The 22753-nt window shown below is 54.8% G+C and overlaps 11 protein-coding genes across 11 annotated transcripts; 5 read left to right on the top strand and 6 right to left on the bottom strand.

The window, feature by feature from the left end:
- Positions 1 to 273: 273 nt before the first annotated feature.
- Positions 274 to 2047, top strand: ATEG_08938 (inorganic phosphate transporter PHO84; the record flags this gene model as incomplete). Its single annotated transcript, XM_001217523.1, has 3 exons — positions 274 to 791; positions 848 to 1341; positions 1389 to 2047. The coding sequence occupies 3 exons, from the start codon at positions 274 to 276 to the stop codon at positions 2045 to 2047; spliced, it is 1671 nt and encodes a 556-aa protein (XP_001217524.1).
- Positions 2048 to 2551: 504 nt separating this feature from the next.
- On the top strand, positions 2552 to 3103 carry ATEG_08937 (uncharacterized protein; the record flags this gene model as incomplete). Its single annotated transcript, XM_001217522.1, has 1 exon — positions 2552 to 3103. The coding sequence occupies one exon, from the start codon at positions 2552 to 2554 to the stop codon at positions 3101 to 3103; it is 552 nt and encodes a 183-aa protein (XP_001217523.1).
- A 682-nt stretch (positions 3104 to 3785) lies between these two features.
- Positions 3786 to 4835, bottom strand: ATEG_08936 (uncharacterized protein; the record flags this gene model as incomplete). The annotated part of the gene is made up of 1 exon (XM_001217521.1): positions 3786 to 4835. The coding sequence occupies one exon, from the start codon at positions 4833 to 4835 to the stop codon at positions 3786 to 3788; it is 1050 nt and encodes a 349-aa protein (XP_001217522.1).
- A 1340-nt stretch (positions 4836 to 6175) lies between these two features.
- On the top strand, positions 6176 to 6677 carry ATEG_08935 (uncharacterized protein; the record flags this gene model as incomplete). Its single annotated transcript, XM_001217520.1, has 2 exons — positions 6176 to 6343; positions 6396 to 6677. 2 exons carry the CDS (start codon positions 6176 to 6178, stop codon positions 6675 to 6677), a joined length of 450 nt encoding a protein of 149 aa, XP_001217521.1.
- A 586-nt stretch (positions 6678 to 7263) lies between these two features.
- On the top strand, positions 7264 to 8665 carry ATEG_08934 (uncharacterized protein; the record flags this gene model as incomplete). The annotated part of the gene is made up of 4 exons (XM_001217519.1): positions 7264 to 7523; positions 7582 to 7991; positions 8043 to 8458; positions 8636 to 8665. 4 exons carry the CDS (start codon positions 7264 to 7266, stop codon positions 8663 to 8665), a joined length of 1116 nt encoding a protein of 371 aa, XP_001217520.1.
- Positions 8666 to 9226: 561 nt separating this feature from the next.
- Positions 9227 to 10726, bottom strand: ATEG_08933 (uncharacterized protein; the record flags this gene model as incomplete). The annotated part of the gene is made up of 1 exon (XM_001217518.1): positions 9227 to 10726. The coding sequence occupies one exon, from the start codon at positions 10724 to 10726 to the stop codon at positions 9227 to 9229; it is 1500 nt and encodes a 499-aa protein (XP_001217519.1).
- Positions 10727 to 11432: 706 nt separating this feature from the next.
- ATEG_08932 (uncharacterized protein) lies at positions 11433 to 12190 on the top strand (the record flags this gene model as incomplete). Its single annotated transcript, XM_001217517.1, has 3 exons — positions 11433 to 11478; positions 11535 to 11998; positions 12053 to 12190. 3 exons carry the CDS (start codon positions 11433 to 11435, stop codon positions 12188 to 12190), a joined length of 648 nt encoding a protein of 215 aa, XP_001217518.1.
- A 417-nt stretch (positions 12191 to 12607) lies between these two features.
- On the bottom strand, positions 12608 to 14846 carry ATEG_08931 (translation initiation factor 2A; the record flags this gene model as incomplete). Its single annotated transcript, XM_001217516.1, has 6 exons — positions 12608 to 13761; positions 13812 to 14040; positions 14096 to 14519; positions 14567 to 14638; positions 14691 to 14760; positions 14822 to 14846. The coding sequence occupies 6 exons, from the start codon at positions 14844 to 14846 to the stop codon at positions 12608 to 12610; spliced, it is 1974 nt and encodes a 657-aa protein (XP_001217517.1).
- An 822-nt stretch (positions 14847 to 15668) lies between these two features.
- Positions 15669 to 16414, bottom strand: ATEG_08930 (uncharacterized protein; the record flags this gene model as incomplete). The annotated part of the gene is made up of 2 exons (XM_001217515.1): positions 15669 to 16344; positions 16407 to 16414. The coding sequence occupies 2 exons, from the start codon at positions 16412 to 16414 to the stop codon at positions 15669 to 15671; spliced, it is 684 nt and encodes a 227-aa protein (XP_001217516.1).
- Positions 16415 to 16890: 476 nt separating this feature from the next.
- On the bottom strand, positions 16891 to 18461 carry ATEG_08929 (uncharacterized protein; the record flags this gene model as incomplete). The annotated part of the gene is made up of 2 exons (XM_001217514.1): positions 16891 to 16914; positions 16959 to 18461. 2 exons carry the CDS (start codon positions 18459 to 18461, stop codon positions 16891 to 16893), a joined length of 1527 nt encoding a protein of 508 aa, XP_001217515.1.
- A 560-nt stretch (positions 18462 to 19021) lies between these two features.
- Positions 19022 to 20320, bottom strand: ATEG_08928 (ESCO family N-acetyltransferase; the record flags this gene model as incomplete). Its single annotated transcript, XM_001217513.1, has 2 exons — positions 19022 to 20225; positions 20289 to 20320. 2 exons carry the CDS (start codon positions 20318 to 20320, stop codon positions 19022 to 19024), a joined length of 1236 nt encoding a protein of 411 aa, XP_001217514.1.
- Between the last annotated feature and the right edge of the window lie 2433 nt (positions 20321 to 22753).

The raw sequence follows: 22753 nt of genomic DNA, 5'->3' as shown, positions 1-22753 counted from the left end.
TTAGGCGAGCTTGTCTGTCTTGGGAGTGAATTTCTCGAAGGCGTCTAGCATCCTTCGCCACTGGACCGTGGATACGAACTGCGTGGGATTCAGGACGGAGCATCATGTCAAAAGCCGTGGTTTCGATTCGCTGCCATCATCCTCTAGTCTAGGGGCCTTGCGACCTGAACCTACGCCTGGACGCCCCGATGGTCTATATAAGGGGCATGCTGCCATCAGGATGAAACATCCCTCCGTTGTCAGCCCAGCCCATACCTTCTCTTGATATCCGCAATGGCTACTCAGGACAGCACCACCGTCGCCGCCTGGTCCGACAGCCACGAGGCTGCCACCATGGAAGATGCCCGTGAGCGTCGTCGTCGGGCTCTGGCGGAGATTGACAACGCCAAGTTCGGCTGGCACCATGTGCGTGCGGTCATCGTTGCTGGCGTGGGTTTCTTCACCGATTCGTATGATATCTTCGCCATCAACCTGGCCTCGAGCATGCTCGGGGTAGTCTTCTGGCAGCATGCCAAGGGCAAGATTCCTTCAACAGCGGATACTGCCATCAAGGTGTCCACGTCGGGGGGTACGGTGATCGGACAGCTCTTTTTCGGCTGGCTTGCGGATCGCATTGGTCGCAAGCGCATGTATGGAATCGAACTTATGATTATCATCATGGCTACGCTTGCGCAGGCGCTGTCCTCGGACTCGCGGGCTATCTCTATTGTCGGTATTCTTATCTTTTGGCGTGTGATTATGGGTATTGGTATTGGTGGTGACTATCCTCTGTCTTCTATCATCACTTCTGAGTATGTTCATCCCTCTTCTATTATCCCATTAGACAGGTACTTACGCTCTCTGTCAGGTTCGCTACGACAAAGTGGAGAGGCGCAATGATGGGCTCCGTCTTTGCCATGCAGGGCTTTGGTCAGTTCGGAGCGGCCATCATTGCGCTGATCGTGACGGCCGGTTTCAAGGAATCCCTCGAGACTGCTAGTTCTGTGGGCAACTGTTCCGGCGTCTGTCAGCTCGCTGTCGACAAGATGTGGCGGGTGGTCATTGGCTTTGGCGCTGTTCCTGCCTGCATTGCCCTCTACTACCGTCTCACAATCCCTGAAACCCCCCGGTACACCTTCGATGTGGCGCGCGATATCGTCAAGGCCGATGAAGATGTCCGGGCCTACATTGCCGGCAAGCACGAAGGCCACCCCGACGAGATGCGCCGCCAGCACGTCCTCCAGAGCCACACCGGCGACAGGCCCAAGGCGAGCTGGGCGGACTTCTGGCGCCACTACTCGCAGTGGAAGAATGGCAAGGTTCTGCTGGGTACTGCTGGGTCTTGGTTCTTTCTTGATGTTGGTACGTACAGCGCGCCTTGCTTATGAAGAACCATACTAACAAGACAGCCTTCTACGGTCTCGGTCTGAACAACTCCATCATCCTCAGCGCAATCGGCTGGAGCGGCGGCAAGAACGTCTACGAGGTGTTCTACAAGAACGCCGTGGGCAACCTCATCCTCATCTGCGCTGGTGCGATCCCCGGCTACTGGGTGACGGTGGCTACAGTCGATACAATTGGCCGTAAGCCGATCCAACTGGCAGGGTTTATTATCCTCACCATCCTGTTCATTATTATCGGCTTTGCCTACGAGCCTCTGAAGAATTCCAACAACGGCCTGCTCGGTCTCTATGTCATTGCACAGTTCTTCTTCAACTTCGGGCCCAACGCGACGACCTTTATGGTCCCGGGCGAGTGCTTCCCGACGCGGTATCGGTCGACCTCGCACGGAATGTCCGCGGCGTCAGGCAAGGTGGGCGCCATCATTGCGCAGTGTGTGTTCGGACCGTTGGTGCACAAGGGCTCCAAAGACTCGTCGAAGTCGCCGTGGCTCAACCACGTCATGCAGATCTTTGCGCTCTTCATGCTGTGCGGCTGCTTTACCACGCTGCTGATTCCGGAGACGAAGCGCAAGACTTTGGAGGAGCTGTCTGGGGAGGAGTCGGACGCTGATACGCTGGTGACCCCGTCTCCGATGATCATGGCAAAGCAGGAGAGTCCGGTCTGAGGGGCTGAAGCTGGAGAAGCGTAGTAGGGCTCGTATGAGCAGTTCGTTATGTATAGCTAGCTACTTAATCTGTACTGTACACTTTGCATCCATACTCCAGTATACAGGCACACGAGAAGAGACGGACCATGATAGTTGGCATGTCTAGTGACTCTAGTCTCGCTTGTCCACGGTCTTAATTCATTCCACGCTAGAGGTGGCGTTCTCAATCCAGTCCTTAAATACCCCCATCCCCCAGCTCCAGCTGCTTTCCTCTCCCTCACTCCTTCACTCCCACCCGACATCCAAAGCACAATGTCTACAACTACCATGACAACCACAAGACCCCCATCCCAAGGGGAACCGGCTACAACCCTCCCCGCTCTCCAAACCTACACCACCACATCCCCAGACGACCTCATCGACGCCCTCCGCCTAATCGCCGACTCCGTCGCACAGCAGCGCCAGGCCGCCGCACGACACATCATCTTCCACCCACTCTGGGCCTCAGCCATGGTCGCCATGATGGCAATCGTCTATCGGCTTCTCTATCGCGAACCATCGGACCTCCCGCTCGTCGGTACGACCTGCGCCGGGTGCGTGATGGCCGGGCTGCTGGTCGTCCGGGCCTGTACGGAGGGGTATATCGAGGAGGCGGAGAGGGTTGGGAAATGGGAGTGGCTGTTCCCTGGTTCTGAGCCTGGTGTCCATGGGCGTCTGGACAGTGGCGTTGAGGGGAAAGATGGGGATAGCGCGGAGGAGCAAGTGGTTCTGGTAACAAAGTTCGGGGAAAGGATTATTGGGACAGTGGTGCTGCGTGCTGCCGCTGCTGGGCCTGCTGGGAAGGCCAAAGGGGTGATTCGGGCATGGACCGTCGAGAGACGGTATCGCGGGAAGGGGGTGGGTGTCGGACTGCTGGAGGAAGCGGTGACTGTGTGTAAGAAGAAGCGATGGGAGGGCCCTGAGTTTGATGAGAAGCATGCGAATTCGAGGAGGGTGTTGCCTGCATTCTTTCACGAGGTTGAGGAGAGGGAGCGGTGGGCGAAGGAGCTGTTGAAGAGAGTGTTGAGGCATTGAGGGTCAGATACCTTGTTGCCGTCTGTGATGTATCTAGGCTCCTGGTAGAAATGGCGTGCCATGTGTGTACTTTAGTAAAACAAAGAATGACTCGCACGTGTACAATTGAACATGCTGATTCCATAGCTAGCAAGTACACCTGCTTATATGTACGGCAAGCTAAGTATATGACCAACATCTCTAAAGCACCAACGCATCTTCCATGAACCAAGAAAGCAAGAGAACAGCATTGATCAAGGCCCAAGAAATTACATCCCATGCCTATTTTGATAAGCCGTAATCCTTTCTCTAGGTGTTCTTCCTCGCCGTTGAGATATAGAAGACCGTTTGGAGACATAGGCACCAGAAAACCCTGTCGTCAAAAGTAGGACATCTCCGGAGCAAATTGAGACTTCCCCATGCTGAATAAACGTTCATGGGCTGAAAAAAAAAATGCGAGTCGGCTGGCATTGGGCTCTGTGATAGAAAAGACAATTACAGGTCTGATATGCTGTTTCAGTGTTTGATATAGAGGATATAGCACAAACATGGCCTGACATCTTAACATAGGAACACTAATGAAAAAATAAACGATATGATGAAGCAAGAGGTGAGAAGACAAAAGAAAAGAAAAGAGAGTTATCTGCCTGGACGAGTACTATCAGACCTCAGGTGTAATCACATCACTAACATACTCCAAGCATCAGCACTTCCAGTAAATAGAAGCATTCCCAGTAGCCTGTCCTGTGCCTCTGCCTGTAAACCTGACCGTGGCATTCCCACTCGCGCTTGCAGAGCCACCACCGTTGACATAGACATCGGCATTTCCGCTGGCCCAGACCGTGCTATCGCCGTGGACAATCACATCGCTATTCCCGGAGGCGACGACATAACCGCCGCCGTGGATAATCGCATCGGCGTTACCACTTACTGTCACGTAGCCTCCGCAAACCACGGCCGACCTGTTCCCGCCGATATGCGTTTCTCCCAGGTGTCCTACATTCTTGTCCTTCTTTGCGGTCTCTTTGGTCTTCCTTTCCTCCCTCTTCTTTTCCTCCTTCTTCTTTTCCTCCTTTTTCTTTTCCTCTTTACGCACCGTGAGGTCTTGCTTCACCACCGCCGTCGATGGATAGATCTGCACCAACGCCTGCTTGTCACCGTCAGAGAGCACATAATTCTCAGGGACCTCCGTCCCCATGCTCTGCGTGTCTCCCTTCGCGATAGGGTAGTGCATAATCGATTTCGGATCGTACGGCCGATCCCACTCGGCGTTGAGGGCGCTGGTGGTAGAAGCGGCGTAGTTGCGGTGCGCCGCGTCATATTCCAATTGATACCGTTCCATCAGACGGCTGTAGTTCCACCTGAGCTTGCGTTGCGGGTGTTTTTGCTCGTGGATCAAGCCCAATGCGTGCCCGAACTCGTGAAGCACGTCGCCTTGCACCTTCTTCCGAGCATCGTCTCCCGTCAGCCATCTAGGGTGCATATTCAGCCACATGGTGGGCTCCCCTGGGTGGTTCTCGGCCTGACGGCCGATATAGGCTTTGGACTCGTCTGCGAATGAAATCCGAATGTCCGAAGGGCTTGTGTCCCATTCGGATAGGAATTTGAAGCGGATGCGCATGGGGATCGAATGATAATGCTTTTTGACCAGGGATTTGACTGTTCTCTGGTAGTCTTCGGTCCCGTTCAAGAAACGGACGTTGAGGACATGCTTGTTAGGTGGCCAGAAATCGGCCGGTGGTCCCGCGCCCATCTTAGCTGGTTGGGGTTGTCGTCGAGTTCAAGACAGATAGGAAATTCTCTCTTTGAAAAGGCGAGCCGCCAAAAAGTCTGACGGGACAGGAACGTCTCCCGTCACAGACTAAGAATATATCGAAAGAAGCAAAATGCGTGCGGACTAGTATGTATCCTAGACGAATGAGGACAAACGGATCAATTTAAATTGGAGATATGGTTGTTGAATGAAGGCTGTACGGGCGATGACCTGTTGATATACTCCTCAACACCGATACTTGATCGTCACAATACGTGATTACATACCGATGCCCTGGAAGGAAACGTAAAAGCCCCTGCACTCGGACCGTATTGATCATTGATGAGTTCGTAAAGGGGTCATCAAATGAGTGGTGAACAGCTTGCCACGGTCTAATGAGCCTCAATTCACTGTGTTTGGCAGAATAAGATGGACACATAGCAAACCGGCTGGAGTACTGCCACTGTTTGGCGCACAGTCGCCAATTATTGCAGCCAGGCACACTATTATTGGCCAGCCTTTGGCGCGGAATACGAGGATGATACTGGTTGTGGAAGTTCTGCGTTGGCTCACAAGGCTGTGCCACTATGGTATATGCCCAGGAAGGCACTGTGACTGGAAAGTACCTGGCAACACAAGGCAGCCACTAGCAACCCCATTTCTGCTTTCGCAAAGGCGGATGACACGACAGATAGATCCTTATTGGCGATGTTCTGGTGAGCCGAGTCGCCAGCCTATTACCATGGCTCCAGTGTTCCGGAATGAATGAATGGTGCTTCTAACCCCTACGCCTTCATATGAGTACAGTATACGAATGGATGCTTTGGTACGCCACGAGTACCCTTACTATAATGGGGATATTTGACTCCTCTATCCAACATTTGAAGTCTACGTAGTACATATAGACTAAGAATTAACCCATTGCCGATCCACCCCGAGCCTACTTGTGGGCCTTGTGCAGTCGGACCGGGCCGATGGTGATTCTCATCCATCTTACCATTTTGTATCTCTTCTCTCTTTCTAATTCTAAGCCGCGCAATTACCGTGCGGGTTGCTTGGCTGGACAGGAGCATGGGCGGAGTATGCAAGGCTGATGCTGACTTGCGCATATGCAAAGAATCGCACTGCCCAAGTCAGCCTCGTGCAGTTTGTGGGGACACGTCTACACACCTGCTTCAGCCTCGTCGCTCATGCTGGTGGTGGCGGGAACGGCGGTTCAGCAGTGGAATTGGAGAAAGAAGAATATATATGGGACTGTTTCTCCTGCAAGAATCATCCTGACTGTGACTGTAAATCTCAAAGCACCTCCATATATCACAAAGATATTCTCAGATCCCATCATGAGCCGAGAAGAGATCATTCGAAGCAGCGACCCTCGCACGGATGCCCTGAACTATGTGACCAAAAATGGCCGATATACTCTCCAGGTGGAGGAGTTCATCGAAGCCGGCAGACCAGACGGTACCGAGTTGCACAGTTCCTACGTGACACGCCATACTACGCCCAATGTATGAATCCCTCATGTGCAAAATCTCTATTCACATTCTGACTCGCCTCAAGGGACAAGCAGCGTACGCGCCTGCCATAAAGGGTGTCTCCGGCCATATTGTCGAGACGGGACAGTCGTTCACCGTCCGGGACGACTACGACTTCAACAACCCTTCTGGGGACGGGAAGGGGTACCATGTTAATGCACAGCTCGGCAAGGCGACGGTGGCCTTTGTCTCGGGCCAGAATAGCGCACAGGCGTATTATGATCGCACGAATATGACGGGCGAGAGATTGTATTTTGACGGGAAGCAGAGTGCTGCCTCGTGGTATACGCAGGGCCATTCACGCTGAATCGTTTGCATGAGAAGTTGGCGTGAAGGTATATGGCCGACACATGTGGCGTGTCTATTGATCTATCTGACTTGGTCTCGTATATCAAACCTACCGTATATCTGGTTGAAGGTACATCACCCTATTGTCATAGAGTTAAGCGCGTAGGTCCTCTTCCGTCAATGTAAATGTCCTCGCTCGACCCTTTCAGGCCCAAATTCACAGCAAATTATTATGGTGAGGCGATGAATACAATGATAAAGTCACAGTTCAGTGAATACTGAGTCACCAGGCAGCCCATAACGTTATACTGACAAGTTTGGATCCATGGAACCACGCGAGGCAGGTCCCGATGAATGAGCCTTGAGGTAATTTTTAGGTGTCTGCCTAAGTGAAGCAACTAGTTATTCACCGAGATACATCACTCCGTTGACTGCGATGACCATGTAATTGCGTCAATTGCCGTGCAGATGCTGTCGTCGAAGAGGGACTATAAAGTCTCCCCTCCATTCCTGACTCTTGTCATTACTTTTCTTCATTCTCCTCCACTGCTTAAGCCTGCAATGTTTCTCTCCAGATAACTTAACATCTTACACCTTGATCCAACATGCCCCCTCCCTCTCAACCAAATTCCATGGGCTCCGACCTGGAGCTGGCCTACGCCTCACCCAGTGGGCCCGATGGCAGGACAAGTCGTTATCGAGGATGCAGTAATGATGAGGGGAACCTCACCGATGATGGGTTCATTAACGAGGACATAAGAGTCGGCGGGCCACACCTTTGCGCGCTGCCAGCCCGATACATCCCCATAACCAAGAACCATCCCTTGTATTCGAGGCTCCAGGAAAGAGACCACGAAGTCTGGAAGTATGTAGCCCCTGTCGTGACGTACGTTCATTGGGTTGGCTAACATTTCAAACTGCAGGCGTATCGCTGAAATCCTTCAATCGAGCCAGGTCACGTTGAAGTCGGTCGACTTTGGTGTCAGGCAATATCGATGGGTACCAGAGGCGCCAGAGACAGTGACCACGTTCATCATTGCGCGCCAAAAGACCATCGACAACGGTTGGCTAGACACTGCCCGCAAGATCCGACAATATCTCGTCAGCCAAGGGCTGCAGGAGGTCTGTGTGGAAATTGCAGATGTCCGTGACCTGGACCGTGCCGCATGCAAAGGCCCCGTGAAACCAAGATATGGCATCGGAGTCGAAGTGGATGGTTTAGCTGCAGCCGCCTTTGGGGGTTACGTCGATCTGCAGAGTCCATGTACGGGGCAGTGGTTGAAGTTTGGTCTTACTTGCCTTGATGGTGTTGCTCTGGAAGAGAATCTTGACGGTAGGCAACGCGCTGTCTGGAAGAGATGTGTACTAACTAATGGAGTCCTAGGGTATAGTAGGTGGCGGCGCGATGGTGTCTTAGACCACGACCTCGCCAAACCCCACTTATGCCTGCACAGCCCAAGTCTCAGGGATTTGGAGGAAAGTCTCCGAGAATTCGATCAGGAGCTCGAAGGATGGCGGTCGTGCGACACGTACATGAGAGGCGTGCAGATGGAAGCTGAGGGCTTGTTAGACATGATGCCGAAGGCTGACCGGAACAAATATCCTATCGTCAAGTCGATCATTGCTGATACGGAAAGCTTTGTTAAGGAGCTTCGCGACTTTCGAGATAAGAACTACTGTCAACTCGGCCATGTCGTTGGTGTTTCTGGCAAGATGGCATCAACTTGCAAGTCTGACAGCCTGAAGAATGTGAACTGGGCCCTAATCAAAGTGGACAAGAGTCGTGAGGGCCCCAACGAGGTAAGCTCTCCACCTCCTTATATCCGCTGGTCGGTCCTAATGGAATGTTCTATAGCTGGGGAAGGGAATTGCATTGAGAATGGCATCTTCCAACGATCTCAATGACCTCTCGGATGAGCCACTCTTTATCGAGGGTCGCAGCTCAGGGTCCAGCGAAGGCGCTTACAGTGGTCTTAGACCGGCTTTGATTGCGGAGAAGATGGTTGACGGCATCATCATCTGTATGGGGACCATAGAGCACTCTGCTACCGGATACAATGGCGAGTCCTTCTCGCGGCCCGGCGATTCGGGCTCATTGATCTACCAGAGACCGGGCAAGGTGGTTGGCATGGTCTTCGCTGGAATAGAGTGGAGGGGAATCACCTTATTTACTCGCATTGACGATCTCTTCGAGGACATTAAGCAGCGCATGAGAGCGACAGGTATTCGCTTTTCAGAGGATTGATACATATTGGCGAAATGACCATTACACTACCATCCATTATAGTGACAGAATAGAAATGACTATAAATCACATAGTTAACTAACGCGGAGAAGCTGACAAATCCCCACTCCGATAAGATAACCCTATCCATAAGCCCCAACAAAAGCCTCATCTTCAGCTTCATCCGTTGCACGAGTATGACCACAGGTCGGTCTGTTGGCCCCAGAGAGATTAATGGTCCGATAAATGGACTGGATATACTCCAACAACAGCATTTGGTCTTCTTGACCAATAAATCCTCCTCTCTTGAGTCAGAAGCATGTTCCGACCAACCCCACGCTGCCTTAGCCTAAGTACATCTGCGATGGAAAATCGTGGTACATCTGATAGTCCAGCTCCACACTCCATTCCAAGACAAAACATTTGACAAGCGCGATAACAGCCATAGAGTCTAGATCAGATGTCTGAGCGCGGGAATTTGGGTACCTCCAAAACGATGTCACATCCAGCTGCGAAGTCGTGCCGTCCCACAAAATGAGTGCGATATCCGTAACTATCCTCACTGCATCGCCTGAATTTCCGCTGCCTGCGAAGACAGCTGCAGCCGCCATATCTGCCATGCTGTTCCTGACGAAGTGGTAATCCCATCCTTTTGAGACTAACCTTTCCGGCCATCTTTCGACCGCCGAGCGGAGGGTTGCCACCAACCGACTTCGGTAGTGGTCCATTCTGTCTTTTGCAAAGGCAACCAGAATATCACGGAGCCCTCGATGGACGGACCAGGAGAGCGAAGTCCACGGAAGACAATCCAAGGCTGTATTCAAAACCGCGGCCGACTCGGTCGGAATATGCAGGACCACGTCGAGTTCACCGCCGTCTTTACTGGGCAGGCACAGGGTGATCGAATTCTGCGGGGGTTCCGCACTCCATCGTCCCATAGACAGGAAGTCCACCTCGTTAACGTTGCCCCCGAGCATGTTGTATAGATGCCGGCCGCCATGTGCACTACCGAAGCCTTTCAGAGCATATTCCAGGATCCACTGGCCGCGTGACTTGCGCCCTGGAAAGGCACATCGAAAGTCCCATTGTGTACCGGCGTCGATGACTCCGGCTAGCATCTGTAAGCATTTGTCCACCCGTCTCTCCAGCTTTGCCGGATATACGTCCTTTATCAGAGTATGTGAATCATGAGCAGCGAAGTGCACGCGTGCAAGCCCGCCAAGCGGCCATTCCACTCGCCACTGACCACAATAGGATGCGTACGCCGCTCGATGGCCAGCAGCACCACTGTGTCGGAAGACAGGCCGTGCATTTGTCAGACAGAGGAGTGTTATGAAGGTGGTGCGGGAGATCACAGTACATGTCGTCATGCCCTCCTTCACAAGGGACAATAGGGGCAGGTCATCCCAGCCCTCGTGGGAGGAAGCCTCGGAGGATACAGTCTTCTGACCGGTCACAATTGAGTCCGACTTTGCATCCGAACCAGATCTCGGGCTGTATCCATTCTGGGCTTTTGAGTGGATGACTGAAAGAAGCAATGACCAGCCAGCCTCACCGGTTGGTCGGACGATTGGCAGCCGGCTCAGATCGACGATCATTCTGTCACTAAGGCCTTGGGGGAGATTGGCTTGAATGACCGGGCCTCTAGGAGGTGGTTTGACAATGCGATACCATGGAATGTGTTCCTGTCGATCCCGCCACCTTCCCAAGTGTTTCCCATTGCGCAACGCGTTAAAAGGATCTGTTTGATCAATGATAGAACGAAATTGCGTGACAATCGAACCCAAACCCAACACGGTGGCGGTTAGGGAGAGCCAAGCGGCAATCGTCGAGGAAACATCCATCTCGAGGTCCAAGTGACAGACAGTCGAGTCTGTTACGGAGAGAATCAAGAGTACAGATAGACCTAGGTAGTTACATTTCACGCCGAAGGGGGCTGGGGTTTATATCTGTCCTGTCCATCCGTGGTGTCACCGTCACGAAAAGCAAAAGTGATGTAAGTCTCAGACATAGTGCTACATGATGAGAATACTGCGCCGGAAAAAAAAACTCATCTTAAATACAAAATAGAATCTATAGGTATAGAAGGAGACTTGAAAGTGTATGCATAGTAGAGCTGTGGAGCATCTAAGACTCTGGAATAATTAGTAAGGGGAGAAAAGTGCAAAAGAAGACATTCTAGTTTGCCAACCACGATATACTACCAGGTTGTTGTATCAACAGGCAGATAGAAAGACACTTATATATATTTATGCTACTAACTGCAGATATCACCAATATAGAAGGGGAAATAATATAGACTATATCTATTTGTAGCGTTTCTCCTAAAATATAGACTGGCTCATATGATGTGGCCACGTGACACGGGTTATCCCCTCGGAGTTGATCCTACAGAGTAGATAATGTGTGACAACTTACAAAAACCGTATATTGCCGGTGCTGAAGACAGCTACACGGGGTATGTTCTGATTAGGCTGGCTAGACGGCCCCAGTCCGAGATGAATACCATGAGCTGAACTGTGTACAAAGCAAATCCATAATATCCCCAGCATGTCCAGTCACCCCGCCGCAGATCGGGTGACACCCGCAACAAAAGGTACCTTCGTACCCGGCCTGATCTCTCTTCCTACTAACACACTCGTCTGCTCATAGTATGGACCACCCTCATCACAAACACAGCCTACCTCCCAGGCCTCTTGACCCTGGACTACTCCCTCAAAAAGGCGGGCTCGAAATACCCGCTCGTGGCGCTGTACACGGACACCTTCCCAGCCGACGGACACGCAGCGCTCGACGCGCGCCGCATCCCCAAGCAGCGCGTGCCCTACCTCCTCCCCACGGTGCCGAAAGACTTCGCCAACGACGTCCGCTTCTACGACTGCTGGAGCAAGCTGACCCCGTTCTCGCTGGTGGAGTATGAGCGCGTCGTGCAGCTGGACAGCGACATGCTGGTCGTCCAGAACATGGACGAGCTGATGGACTTGGAGCTGGATCCGCCGAGCATGGGCGGGACGGGCGAGCGCGTCTTCGCAGCTAGCCATGCGTGTGTGTGTAACCCGCTGCGCAAACCGCATTACCCCTCTGACTGGTATGTTGCGTGGTTCTTCTGCTTCTGGGTGTGGGGTCGGGATCAACCGAACAGGCGTCTAAGGTGACTTTGATTCTTGTAGGATACCGACCAACTGCGCGTATACGAGTCAGCATGGCGTTCCGGATCTCGCGCAAACTACGGCCCCGGCCGCGACGGCGGGTCTGGGGATCCCGAATGGTGGTCTGCAGGTCGTGAACCCGTCTCGGGCGACGTATGACGTTATTGTCCATCAGCTGGCGAGCTCGGCGACTTCGGAGTACGCGTTCGCGGACCAGTCGCTTCTTGCTGACACGTTTCATGGGCGCTGGGTGCCGTTACCGTACAAGTATAATGCGTTGAAGACCCTGCGGTGGGAGGGTGTGCATGACTGTATTTGGCGAGATGATCAGGTCAAGAATGTCCATTACATCCTGAATCCGAAACCGTGGGAGGACGCCCTCGGTCAACGGGTGAATGGCGGTTCCAGTCACGATCCGACACATTCGTGGTGGTGGGATTTACATCAAGAGAGGTTGGACGATGACAGGATGCGGGGCATTACGGACGAGTTCTAGATGCTTGACGGTTTATGTTGCAATAGATTTCAGGACTCCTTCACGATGGCATTGGTATAAACAGCTCCAAAATATTTACATCATCCGTTATATCCCAACCCCTCCAGCTCCTTCCGCACCGCCTCCTCCGTCTGGATCTTCTTCATCTGCGTGTCCTCCAGCTTCTCGCCACCCGCAAGCCGCATTTTCAGCTCGTCGATCGCCCGGATCTTCTTCAAGAGTCCGCGGATCTTCTTGTCCTGCGCGGTGGGCGCTCCGCTGTCCTCCACAGGGGCCGGCGCGGGAGCAGGCGCAGGGGCAGCCGCCGGCTTGGCGGGCGCCCCGTTGGCCTTGGACTTGCTGCGCTCGTGGCCGCCCTTGTCGTTGCGACGCTCGGGGCTCTGGCTCTGCGAGACGTCGCCGTCCTCGGCATCGCGCTGCTTCTTCGCCTCGCGCTTCTTCTTGTTGCGCGCCGCCGATTTGGACAGCTTCTCAGGCTGGTCCGCGCCAGGGGGCAGGGCCACGCCACCGCCGGGCGCAGCACCCGGGGGCAGATACTCCTCGGCGGGCTCGGCGCCAGGTACGGCGCGTTGACGGGACCGGCCGAAGCCGTTCAGGCCGGTGATACCGTCGCGGACATACGCAGCGCCGCCCTGGTCCTCGCGCTTGAAGGCCAGCGGGGTGAGCTGTCCGCGGGCGCCAGGGGGACGGTACGCGCCGGCCGGCTTGACGGGGGCCTTGCGGGTGCTGAGATAGGCGACCGCAGAGGGGTGCGGCGTGGGCAGCGGGTTGAAGGGGTCGGTCAGCGGGTGCTGTGTGGTGGACTGGGGTCTCCAGAAGACGTCGTACAGCTCGTGCATGTCCTCGTTGTACATGAGGGCGCCGCTGACGTGCCAGATACGGATACCGTTGTCGACGCGCAGCCGCGGGCTGGTCGTGGCGGTCAGGATGAACTGACCGTCAGGGGACCAGGCGCACACGCTGGCATTGGAGGCCTCCACCGTGGTGACCTTGTGATAGTTCTTCTCCAGGTCGTAGATGTCCATCTGGCCGGCCAAGTTACCGAAGCCGGCCACCAAGACAAAGCGTCCGTGGGGAGAGAAGAGGATGGTATTCCGCGGGGCGAGCGCAAAGTTGTGTTGAGGCACGCCGCGGAAGTTGAAGATGGTGGTCTTGGCCGGCATGTAACCGTAGACGACACCAAACTCCTTCGAGTTGGGCGACCAGGTGACGTCGTGGATCGGGCCCTCCTTATCTAGACAGTGTCAGCGATGGTGACGGACGCTTCATGTTTCCAGTACATACCCAAATCCACGCGGGAGTCGAAGCCGCCCGTAATGCTCAGCAGGTACAGGGTAGTCTCTCCGTAGTAACTCTTGCCGGTCTTGTCCACCTCGGTCTGCGCGAGCACAATACAAGTCGTACCAGACGCATTCCACTTCAGCTGGACCTTGTCGCCCTTGAAGAAAGTTTTCTGCGAGACCGGCGCCCCGAACTGAGGGACCATGAACAATTTGACCGCCGCAGGTTGGCCCTGTCGTTGTCAATACCAACACCCATACATATGGCATATAATAGACGCAACGTACCTTGCGCTCTGGCACAAAAACAGCAACCGACGGGTTCTTACCCGGCGAGAGCGAAAAATCACTCACGCCCTCGACCCGCAGCTTATTCCACACCTTGGCCAGGTTATCGCTCTGGAAGAACTGGACCTCGTTGGTGACGACGCGAGCGCAGAAGCGCTCGTCGGCCGTGTACTGGAGGTTCCAGCCGGTCTGCGACTTCTGGACCCAGCTCCCCACGACAGTATGGGTCTCGGCGGGGGCGTCGGGCGCCTGCTCCACGACCTGCCAGACCTTGAGGTTCTTGGTGGCGTCGCCATTGGCGTCCTTGGACGGACGTTGCCAGGTGATGAGGTAGGTTCCGAGGGGGGAGAAGCCCAGCTCGAAGACATTCTCGGCGGGGATGGTCGAGACGACGTGACCGACGGAGGGGTCGACGATGGTGACCCTACACCCATTAGACTGGTTCGCCGCCTACTTGGAAGGGGGACATACTTCTCCGGAGAGGCCCAGGCGAAATACCGGCCGCAGGGCGAATACGCACTGCAACGGAGGTTTCCCTCGGGTCTGAATTGTCAGTCTCGTCTCGCCACTCGATCGGGTGCTGGTCTGGACCTACCGCTCAAACCCCGCCAAAGGCTCATACACCGGGGCCGCATCGAAGATACCGATCCCCTTGACGGTACGGACTGCACGAATTAGCCATTGGTCATGTCCGGGATGCGAACGGCACCAGGAACGGGAACGCACAAGCAAGCTGCGTGGGAGCGGCCATATCGAACCAACCGTGTGCTCGGGAAAACTCTAATTGATCGGGAATATCAGCGCAATGAGAAGCGCAGGCGACGACGGTGCAAGATCGTCGACAATCAAAAGGGTCGGAGAAGCCGAGTGTGCAGGTGTCGCGTCACGGACGATGGCGATCGTGGACGGATTTCGGAACAGCGCTACAAGCCGTTTCAAGCGGTTCAAACCGTAAAGACCGTTCAGATATCGGTCTCGGAAGACAATGTCTTACAAGCGACGACGAAAGCGACGACGGGTTCCCAGGCGACAGGTTGTGGCGTGGAAAGTTGTCTGACGCAACAGGCAGACGCACAAAGGAACAGCTGAACTTGGCAAAGTCGTCGGGTCTCCAGTCCAGTGGTTTTGGGGATGCTTGACAAGTCAATGCCAGCAATGAATGGGACAGGAAGACGGCGGGGGGAGAATGCGAGCGAGCGAGGAGCGCGAGTGAGTGAGGGAGGGAGAGGGAGAGGAAGAGGAGGAAGAGGAAGAGGAAGAAGAGAGAAGAGTGGGGAGGAAGACAAAGCGGTGGGAAAATTCCACCGCAGTCGCCTTCCGCCTCAGTGATGCCTGAAAACTTAGGCTACTAAACACCGTCCATGACTCTACGGAGTATAAAATCCACGATAAAAATGACGACTAAATTCGTATCCTACAATTATGGCAATATCAATCGCGCAAAGCTAACAATAAAAAAAAAAATAAAATACATCAAATCCAAATAACGCCTACCTACACCCGATCGCCCTCCTCCCGACTCGCCGGTGTCGCCAACCGGGGCGTCCTAATGGTCGTATCCACCACATCCGCATCATACGTGACCCCATCGACCATTCTGGCATCCTGCACCCCAGGCTCGGGGGTCACCGACCCAGCCGGGGAGAACGCAACGGCGCCAAAGGAACCCGGCCGACCGGAGCCCGAGGACATACGGTTCAAGCCGGGATGATGCTGAAGGTGATGCTGCTGCAGATGCGCCGCGGACGACGTCGGACCGCTGATAGTGCTCGCGCCCTCGCCGAAGCCGACCAGACTCGCATCGCCCTCGTCGCTGAGGTCGCCGACGCTGGAGGCGCGATCGTCCGGGTCGGGGTCCTCGCTCATCTTGTCGGCGTCGAAGGCGTCGCTGCCGCTGGCCCAGGTGGTGCGGGCGCCAACGCTCCCGGTGGCGCTGGCGCTGCCGACGGTGCTGCGTTCTTTCAGGGTCGGGGTGCCCTCGAAGTAGTAGCCCGGGTGCGAGGCGGCGGACGTGGCGCTGGGGGTGATGGGAGTGGCCGCCGGCGCGGGCGGTGGCGACGCGCTCAAGGCCGGCAAGCCGGGAGATGCGATCGGCGCGTTCGGCCTCAAGGGTGGTGGTGGAGGTGGTGGATGCGGAGGGCGAGTGATGCGAATGGCGGCTGTGAGGGAGGGGTTGGCCAGTGTGGCCGTCTTTGATGGCGGTCGTGGAAAGAGCGGAGAGGGAGGTGGTGCCGGAGTTGGGGGTGCCTCTGTGTTGGTTAGTAAAAGTGTCTGGATGGTAGATCGACAAGGCGATGGAATGGAGTCTTACGGGCCCATGTCCGACGGCGTCACCGGGTCGGAGGGCGGGGGAGGGAGATTGATGAGAGTGGGCGTAGTCATGGTGAGTTTGTATACTCCGTAGAGTGTCAGGGAGGAAGTGGGTGGTAAGTGAAGTGTCGGGATTCAATCGGCTACTGTGGAGAGGAAAGATGAGGACGAGGAGGTTCTTATTATGGATGGAGGAGAGGAAGAAGGTTCAGGGCCGAAAGGAGAAACGATGGGCTGCAGTGAGACGGCTCGGAATGACGTCCTAGGAGGTCAATTAACTCGACACAGCTACAAGAGATTTGCACTGCATGGAGGGATCGTCGCGACGGGATATTGAGACATTCAGGAACGATTCATACGAGAAGAGGACGAGAGGAAAAGAGAGCGAAATGGATGGCCTCGTAAAGGGGCGGGAAGAGTATGACGTCATATCATGGGGGCTATCATTATTCATTCATTCAGGGCCATAACTACCATCCGCAGTCCTACTCTAGGGGCCTTAGAGCTACCTAAAGATAAAAGTATATACACATCCGTGTCTTCATGGACTCACCCTCCGGTTCTCGTAATGTCCCCGTAAGTCGTCCACCTCCTTCTGCAGTCGCGACAAATCCGCCAGGATGTCGTGCGCGTTCGAGGGCTGCGGCACAAACGGCTCATTCTCATCCCCTGGGTTCGGTTCTCGCATGCTCGTCCGCCGCGCGCTGTCACTGCTTTGTCCGCTTGAGCCGCGCATCCGTCGGGGAGGGGGCGGTGGTGGCATCACATTCCCCTGCGACATCCGTTTGGTAGATTTGGTAGACCCCGATCGCACGGGAGGAGAGGTCAGCGACGGCGTAGACGTATCTCCGGGCAGTGCTGATGTAGTTCCCGTGTGTCCAGTGGGGAGAGGAGTGCCCAAGGATGCCTCTGTCGACGGGGCATCCCGCGTCCGAGACGGCGTCAACGACCAGGCACCTGGACTCGGCGGAGGAGACTCAGAGCTCTCCCCGTCGAGGTTGGGGATGGACAATCGGGAGGAGCTCGGCTTTGCGTGCGTCGTTTTCGATCGCCGCATCTGGCTGTGTCGCCGGCTTAGCGGCGGCGTGGGTGGACGCTTATACTGGGACTGACTGCGCCGGAGGGACTCCATCGCCCGCTCCGGCTGGCTCCCCGTGGCGCCCGTAAAGTAATCCGCATTGGACACCGACGGTTTGGGGGAGATGGACGCTTCAGAGGGCGTCCCATGAAACGAGAAGCGGTTGGCGGCTTTGATGGAGGGCGTGTAGGAGGGGGCAGGGCCAGGACTCGGCGTGATCAGTTTTCCATGATGACTCTTCGGGGGAGGCGGCGGGATCTTCTCCCGGTTTCCAGGGCGGCTCGTCAGGGATTTCGTCGTGGAGTGTCCGGTCACTGGCCGGGAGGATGTTCCAGCGGGATGTGCGGATGGCGTCTGGGAGAGATCGGTAGAGCTACTCTGTGCGGTGCGACCACCCGGATAAGGGGTTCCCGAGCTAACTGACATTTCCGAGTCATCCTGATAACGAGCATAGTCATCCAGACGGGCCGGGACACTCTGAGTATGCAGTCCCATGGCGGACTTGGCCCCTGTGGGGGGTGTAGGATATGACGCTACGGATGCGGCGGCATCGCTGAATTGTCGGCGACGGTCATCCGTGGACGACGTCAGCGAGTGATTGGGCGCGTTCCGTTGTGCCCAAGCGATGTCGGCTTCGTCAACTCCGGCATTTTCGTCGTCGGTCGTCGAGTCTTGGTGAAATGGGTCGGAGACAGACTGATCATCCGACGCTACCGAATCGGCGGGATCAGACGCGCCGGCAACGGGGGACGGGGAGACGCCATTCGGAGGCAGAGACGAGGACGGAACGCCAAACACAGGATACGAGGGAACAGAGGTGACCGACTGGACGGGCGCAGGGCGAGCAGTCGTCGGAGGATGGGTAGCTGTAGGATCTGCAACGGTCAGCATGAGCTTCCCGTCCGTTGACAGCCCGATTGCGGGGGAGAGAGACACACCCTCGGGCTTCTTAGGGCGGAATGGATTTAACCCAGACATCGTAGAGGAGAGGAGGCACACCGACCATGAGAGCAAGAAGGGGAAACCAACAATGGAACGAGATGGGATCAGGAACGAGGGGAGAGGGTGAGGCGCTGCCCGCAGAGAGGCGCTGACCCGCGCGGCTTCGGCAAGCGCCACCTGGGTAGTAGGAGCAGTAGTAGTAGACTTTACGAGGTACCAAGTACCAACCAGTAGAACAGGAACACTGATCACTGCATTCTGTCTTCTCTGATCAATCACGATGCAATCACATAGGAAACTAAAGAACGAACATCAAGGTATATGTATGGTACAGAGAATATAAAATAAATAAAAAAGAGGATTACCCCCAAACCTCCAGCCCATGACCACCACCTCGTCCCAAACACCTCCAGTAGTACAAACAAATAAAACTGATCATCGTCATTGCAGATTCTTCTTGTGTGCATATCCGAAAGGAGCAAGAAAACAAAAAAGGAAGAAAAGGGTATCAACCGCCGGGGGGCCGGATAGCCCGCCACGGCTTCTCCGGAGACCGGAGACGTCTAATCCAAATGTGTCGTCGGCGTATCAGCTTCTCAGCTCTCCTCGTAGACATGCCACTCCTCGTCGCCGAAGAAGGCTTGCGCCAGCGCCTTCCCACTCTCGGTCGGCTGGCTGAACGCCATCTGCTCTTTGGGGATCTCCATGCCATAAATGAAATTGCTCACGACACAGTCCAGCAGATCCATGGCAATGCCCTTTCGTCGCGACGCGCCTGAGGTCCAGATGCGTGAGACTCCCACGATGGCCGGATGTGTTACGTCGCGTCTGGTGACAGCGGTGTCGACGCCGTTACGCGGGGCGGTGGGCTTCTCAACCGGGTGTGCCTCCCAGATGCGCTCCGTCAGACACGCGCCCACGCAGCGACTATCCTTCATATGTAAAAACACCTTGTAGCGATCGACCTTTTCGGCTGACCCGTGGGACCCGCGGAGGTGTTCGGGCGGCTCGATTTGACTCCACAGCACGTCGTCCTCGATCTCCGGCGACGAGAGCTCCTTGCTGATGACCTCGAGGACCTTCTTGGCCTGGTTCTTCGCGGTGGGCGAGGCCTTACGGTCGACGATGACCACGTATCCCTCGTCGAAGCGGGTGGCTTCGTAGACCCATCGTGAGGCGTTGGCGCGCATAAATGCCTTGCCCAGATCGACGCCGGTAGAATTCATATCGTGGAATTTCTTGTGCAGGGCGGCATCCTCGGCGTTGGACGGGACGTATTCCATGCCGCAGGTGGCGCAGGTGCGGCGCACCTCATGGCCCAGGTCGATCTGCATCTGGCGCAGGGCGGGCTGATGCGGTGTGCCGGCGGCCGCCGCAGCAGCAGCTTTCTTCTTGGGCGGATCGACGGAGGCGCGCACGCTGTTGGAGTTGACCTCGGTGAGGGGGGAGCCGGAGCCGTTGGGGGTGGCGTCTTTTGCGGTAACGGAGGCATGTTTGCGCTTGAGGAACGCAAAGGTCGGTTTGCGCGTGTTGGCGGGCGGCGGGCTCAGACGCGGCGGCGGCGATGAGGGCGGCGTGGACAGGGCGACATCCTCGGTAGCTTCTGAGAGCTGAACGGAGTTGCGACGCGATGGGCTCGACCGGATGGCGGCGGAGGATTCGCGAATGGCGTATTGGAGACTATTTTCAGCGTCGTCCGAATCGCTGCCCGACTGGACGCGTCGTTTCTTGGCTGCCGGATGCTGGTCATCGTCATAGACGCGCCAGGAGGATCTCCCATATGTTTTCATCATCAGACCGCTGGTTGAGGGGGGATTTTTGTTAGCTGGAGGTGGGAGGAAGGGAGGGAAGGGATAGGCGTACCGCTTGAAGGAATTGGTTACAGTCCACGGCATCTCCCTGTTTACCACATGTATTGGGGGGACATTTACTCCGAGGGAGAGCTCTGGAGTGGGTAGAAGGAGGGTTCAGAGATATCAGGGGGGGAAGAAGGAGTATAGGGGAAGATGATGTTTATGTGGGTGGAGTGGAATGGAATGGAGAGGATGATGATGATGATTTATTTTCCACGGAAGGCTTCGGCGGCGAAATGATCGCCGGAACGCGTTCTGCCACTAGGCCCAATTGGGGTATATTGTTTCTGCTAACCCAACAGTACATGTACCGGTAGTTAATCAATGATCTTAATAATGTAGGTATGTCTAGATGATAGTATATGTAGAGTGCAGAGGGTATGGATTTATAAGAGTATAAGTATGAATAAATCAAGGAGTGTTGGGATCTGTAAGGGTCACCAAGATATACTTACGGAGAACGGTGCAGCTACAATAGATACTCACCTAATACCACAATATATCGCTGAATACTACTACAAAATCACTCACTTCAAGACTCCAATATTCTATCAGGATTATATAATCGATTGAGATAATAATTACAACATCTTATACCCATCATCAGCACTTCAATGTATCATCCAATGCAAGAACCCACTGAGATGCCGGTCGATCACCGCTTCGTGTCACCACCAGTTCTCCTCGCAGAGCATCCTCCAGTACCACATCGAATACACACACTTCAAACCGACTTGGGCATGAACACACCACAGACTGACTCGGACCAGCTCAAGACCGCTCCTTGCGGAAGGATGCTCATGCATACGGGTTAGATCCAGTCCTTGCGCCAGAAGCGTCATCCTCCCCCACCATCCACCCCTGAGAACACACACCGAGCTTCATTTCCACCGCCATCGCCGTTGACGCGGATCCATCGCCCCTCGCTCCTTCTCAGTGGTCGCGGCCGACGGGGCGCCGGGTTTCTTGCATGCCCAGCGTCACACATCAAGTCATCTGGAACGGTTGACGACTGGTGTTTGAACTTTGGGATGGCGATGGTGCGGGCGGTGGTGACACAGAAAGTCATGGATGGGGTTGCCACTGGTAATGCAATGCAGCGTTCTTGGGGACAGCCTGGTATTGTGGATGCAATGCCTCCCTCGTATCCACGCCCAAGCACCACGGCTCTAGATTGGGTCGATGGATTGTGTGGGATATGAGATCCCAACAATACGAGGGCCGTCTCTGGTGTGCCTCCTGCCTAGTGCTGATCGGAGATTAGGCTGGCTGCCTGGAGGCGGATCCGTGGGGATGCAATCGGACACAATCCGTTGTACAAGGCAGATTCATTGCTTTCTAATCGATAGGCTGTCATCGTCTCTGCGATCGGGCGAACAAGGGCTTACTTTCCAGTCACAGTCACATACAAGACACCAGCGATGTTAGTAGAATGTTCTGGACATTATTTGTTTTTGTGGATGAAGCGCGATCAATTTGGACAATAGGGAGATGATGATGGCTGATATATCGGACTTGAATTGGCGGTAGTAAGTCGTCCCCCTTTGGTATGAACCTCTACATCCAACAAAGTTCTAGGCTGGGGATAATCAAGATGGCATTCAAAGCGTCAATCATTCTACTCAAAGGCAGCTGTTATTTTCGCTCTCATATGATGATACTTATTGATGACTTCAGGGATGCGACAAGGTTCCATATCAGGGGCCACAATATGTGATAGTTCATCATCACCAGCCATCGACTAATCGGGCCTTGTATATTCACCTAGCAAACGCCATATGTGAATACAATGAAAGATGTATGCAGATTATCCCCTTGGTGAAAGGACCCTAACCTCCATTGAAGAGCTTCAATCAATAAGCACTGGTATATACGGCTTCTTCTCGCCCCCTCTCATCATCTCCTCTCTGTGTATCACCTCCCACCTGTCTCAACATCAGAGGGAGCCCTTCCAATTGCTGACGCGCGACCGGGAGTACTATTGACCAAAATGACCACTACGCTACCAAAGGTATAACATTAAGGCCTCCTCTCAGGTTGGCAAGTACCCTCACGCTATAGAGGTTGAAAAGATGGAAGTAGACCTGACATTGGGACTTCCACCTAATCATCGCGTGGTGTACTCCACAAGCCTTTCCACCCTTCAGAGCATGGCACAGGCCATTCTGTCGAACCTCGAGAACATCAGCGATACTGGAACTAGTTCATTGTCGTCGTGAACCTCCGGGGACGACGCGTTCTTTATTGGAGAACGATCCCTGCGCATTGGAAGTCGAGTTCAGTCTCCAATTTGCCAGACGTACAGCAGTGATCTGGATCCTCCTTCACATACGCACGATATAACTACCAGAAGCCTGTCAGTCGCGGTTTCATCTGGCCTGCATTACCAGGGAATCCCAAGGGCGGGAAACTATTAGTGGTCTGTAGCCTCGACGTTCACGGACTGGACAGGCCAGAAGGGCAAGTAGGCTGACG

Source organism: Aspergillus terreus, genomic scaffold (genome assembly GCF_000149615.1).
Source record: "Aspergillus terreus NIH2624 scaffold_13 genomic scaffold, whole genome shotgun sequence".
Lineage (NCBI taxonomy): Eukaryota > Fungi > Ascomycota > Eurotiomycetes > Eurotiales > Aspergillaceae > Aspergillus > Aspergillus terreus.
The sequence above is the reverse complement of the archived record's forward strand: the minus strand, read 5'-3'. Positions and strand labels throughout refer to the sequence as shown.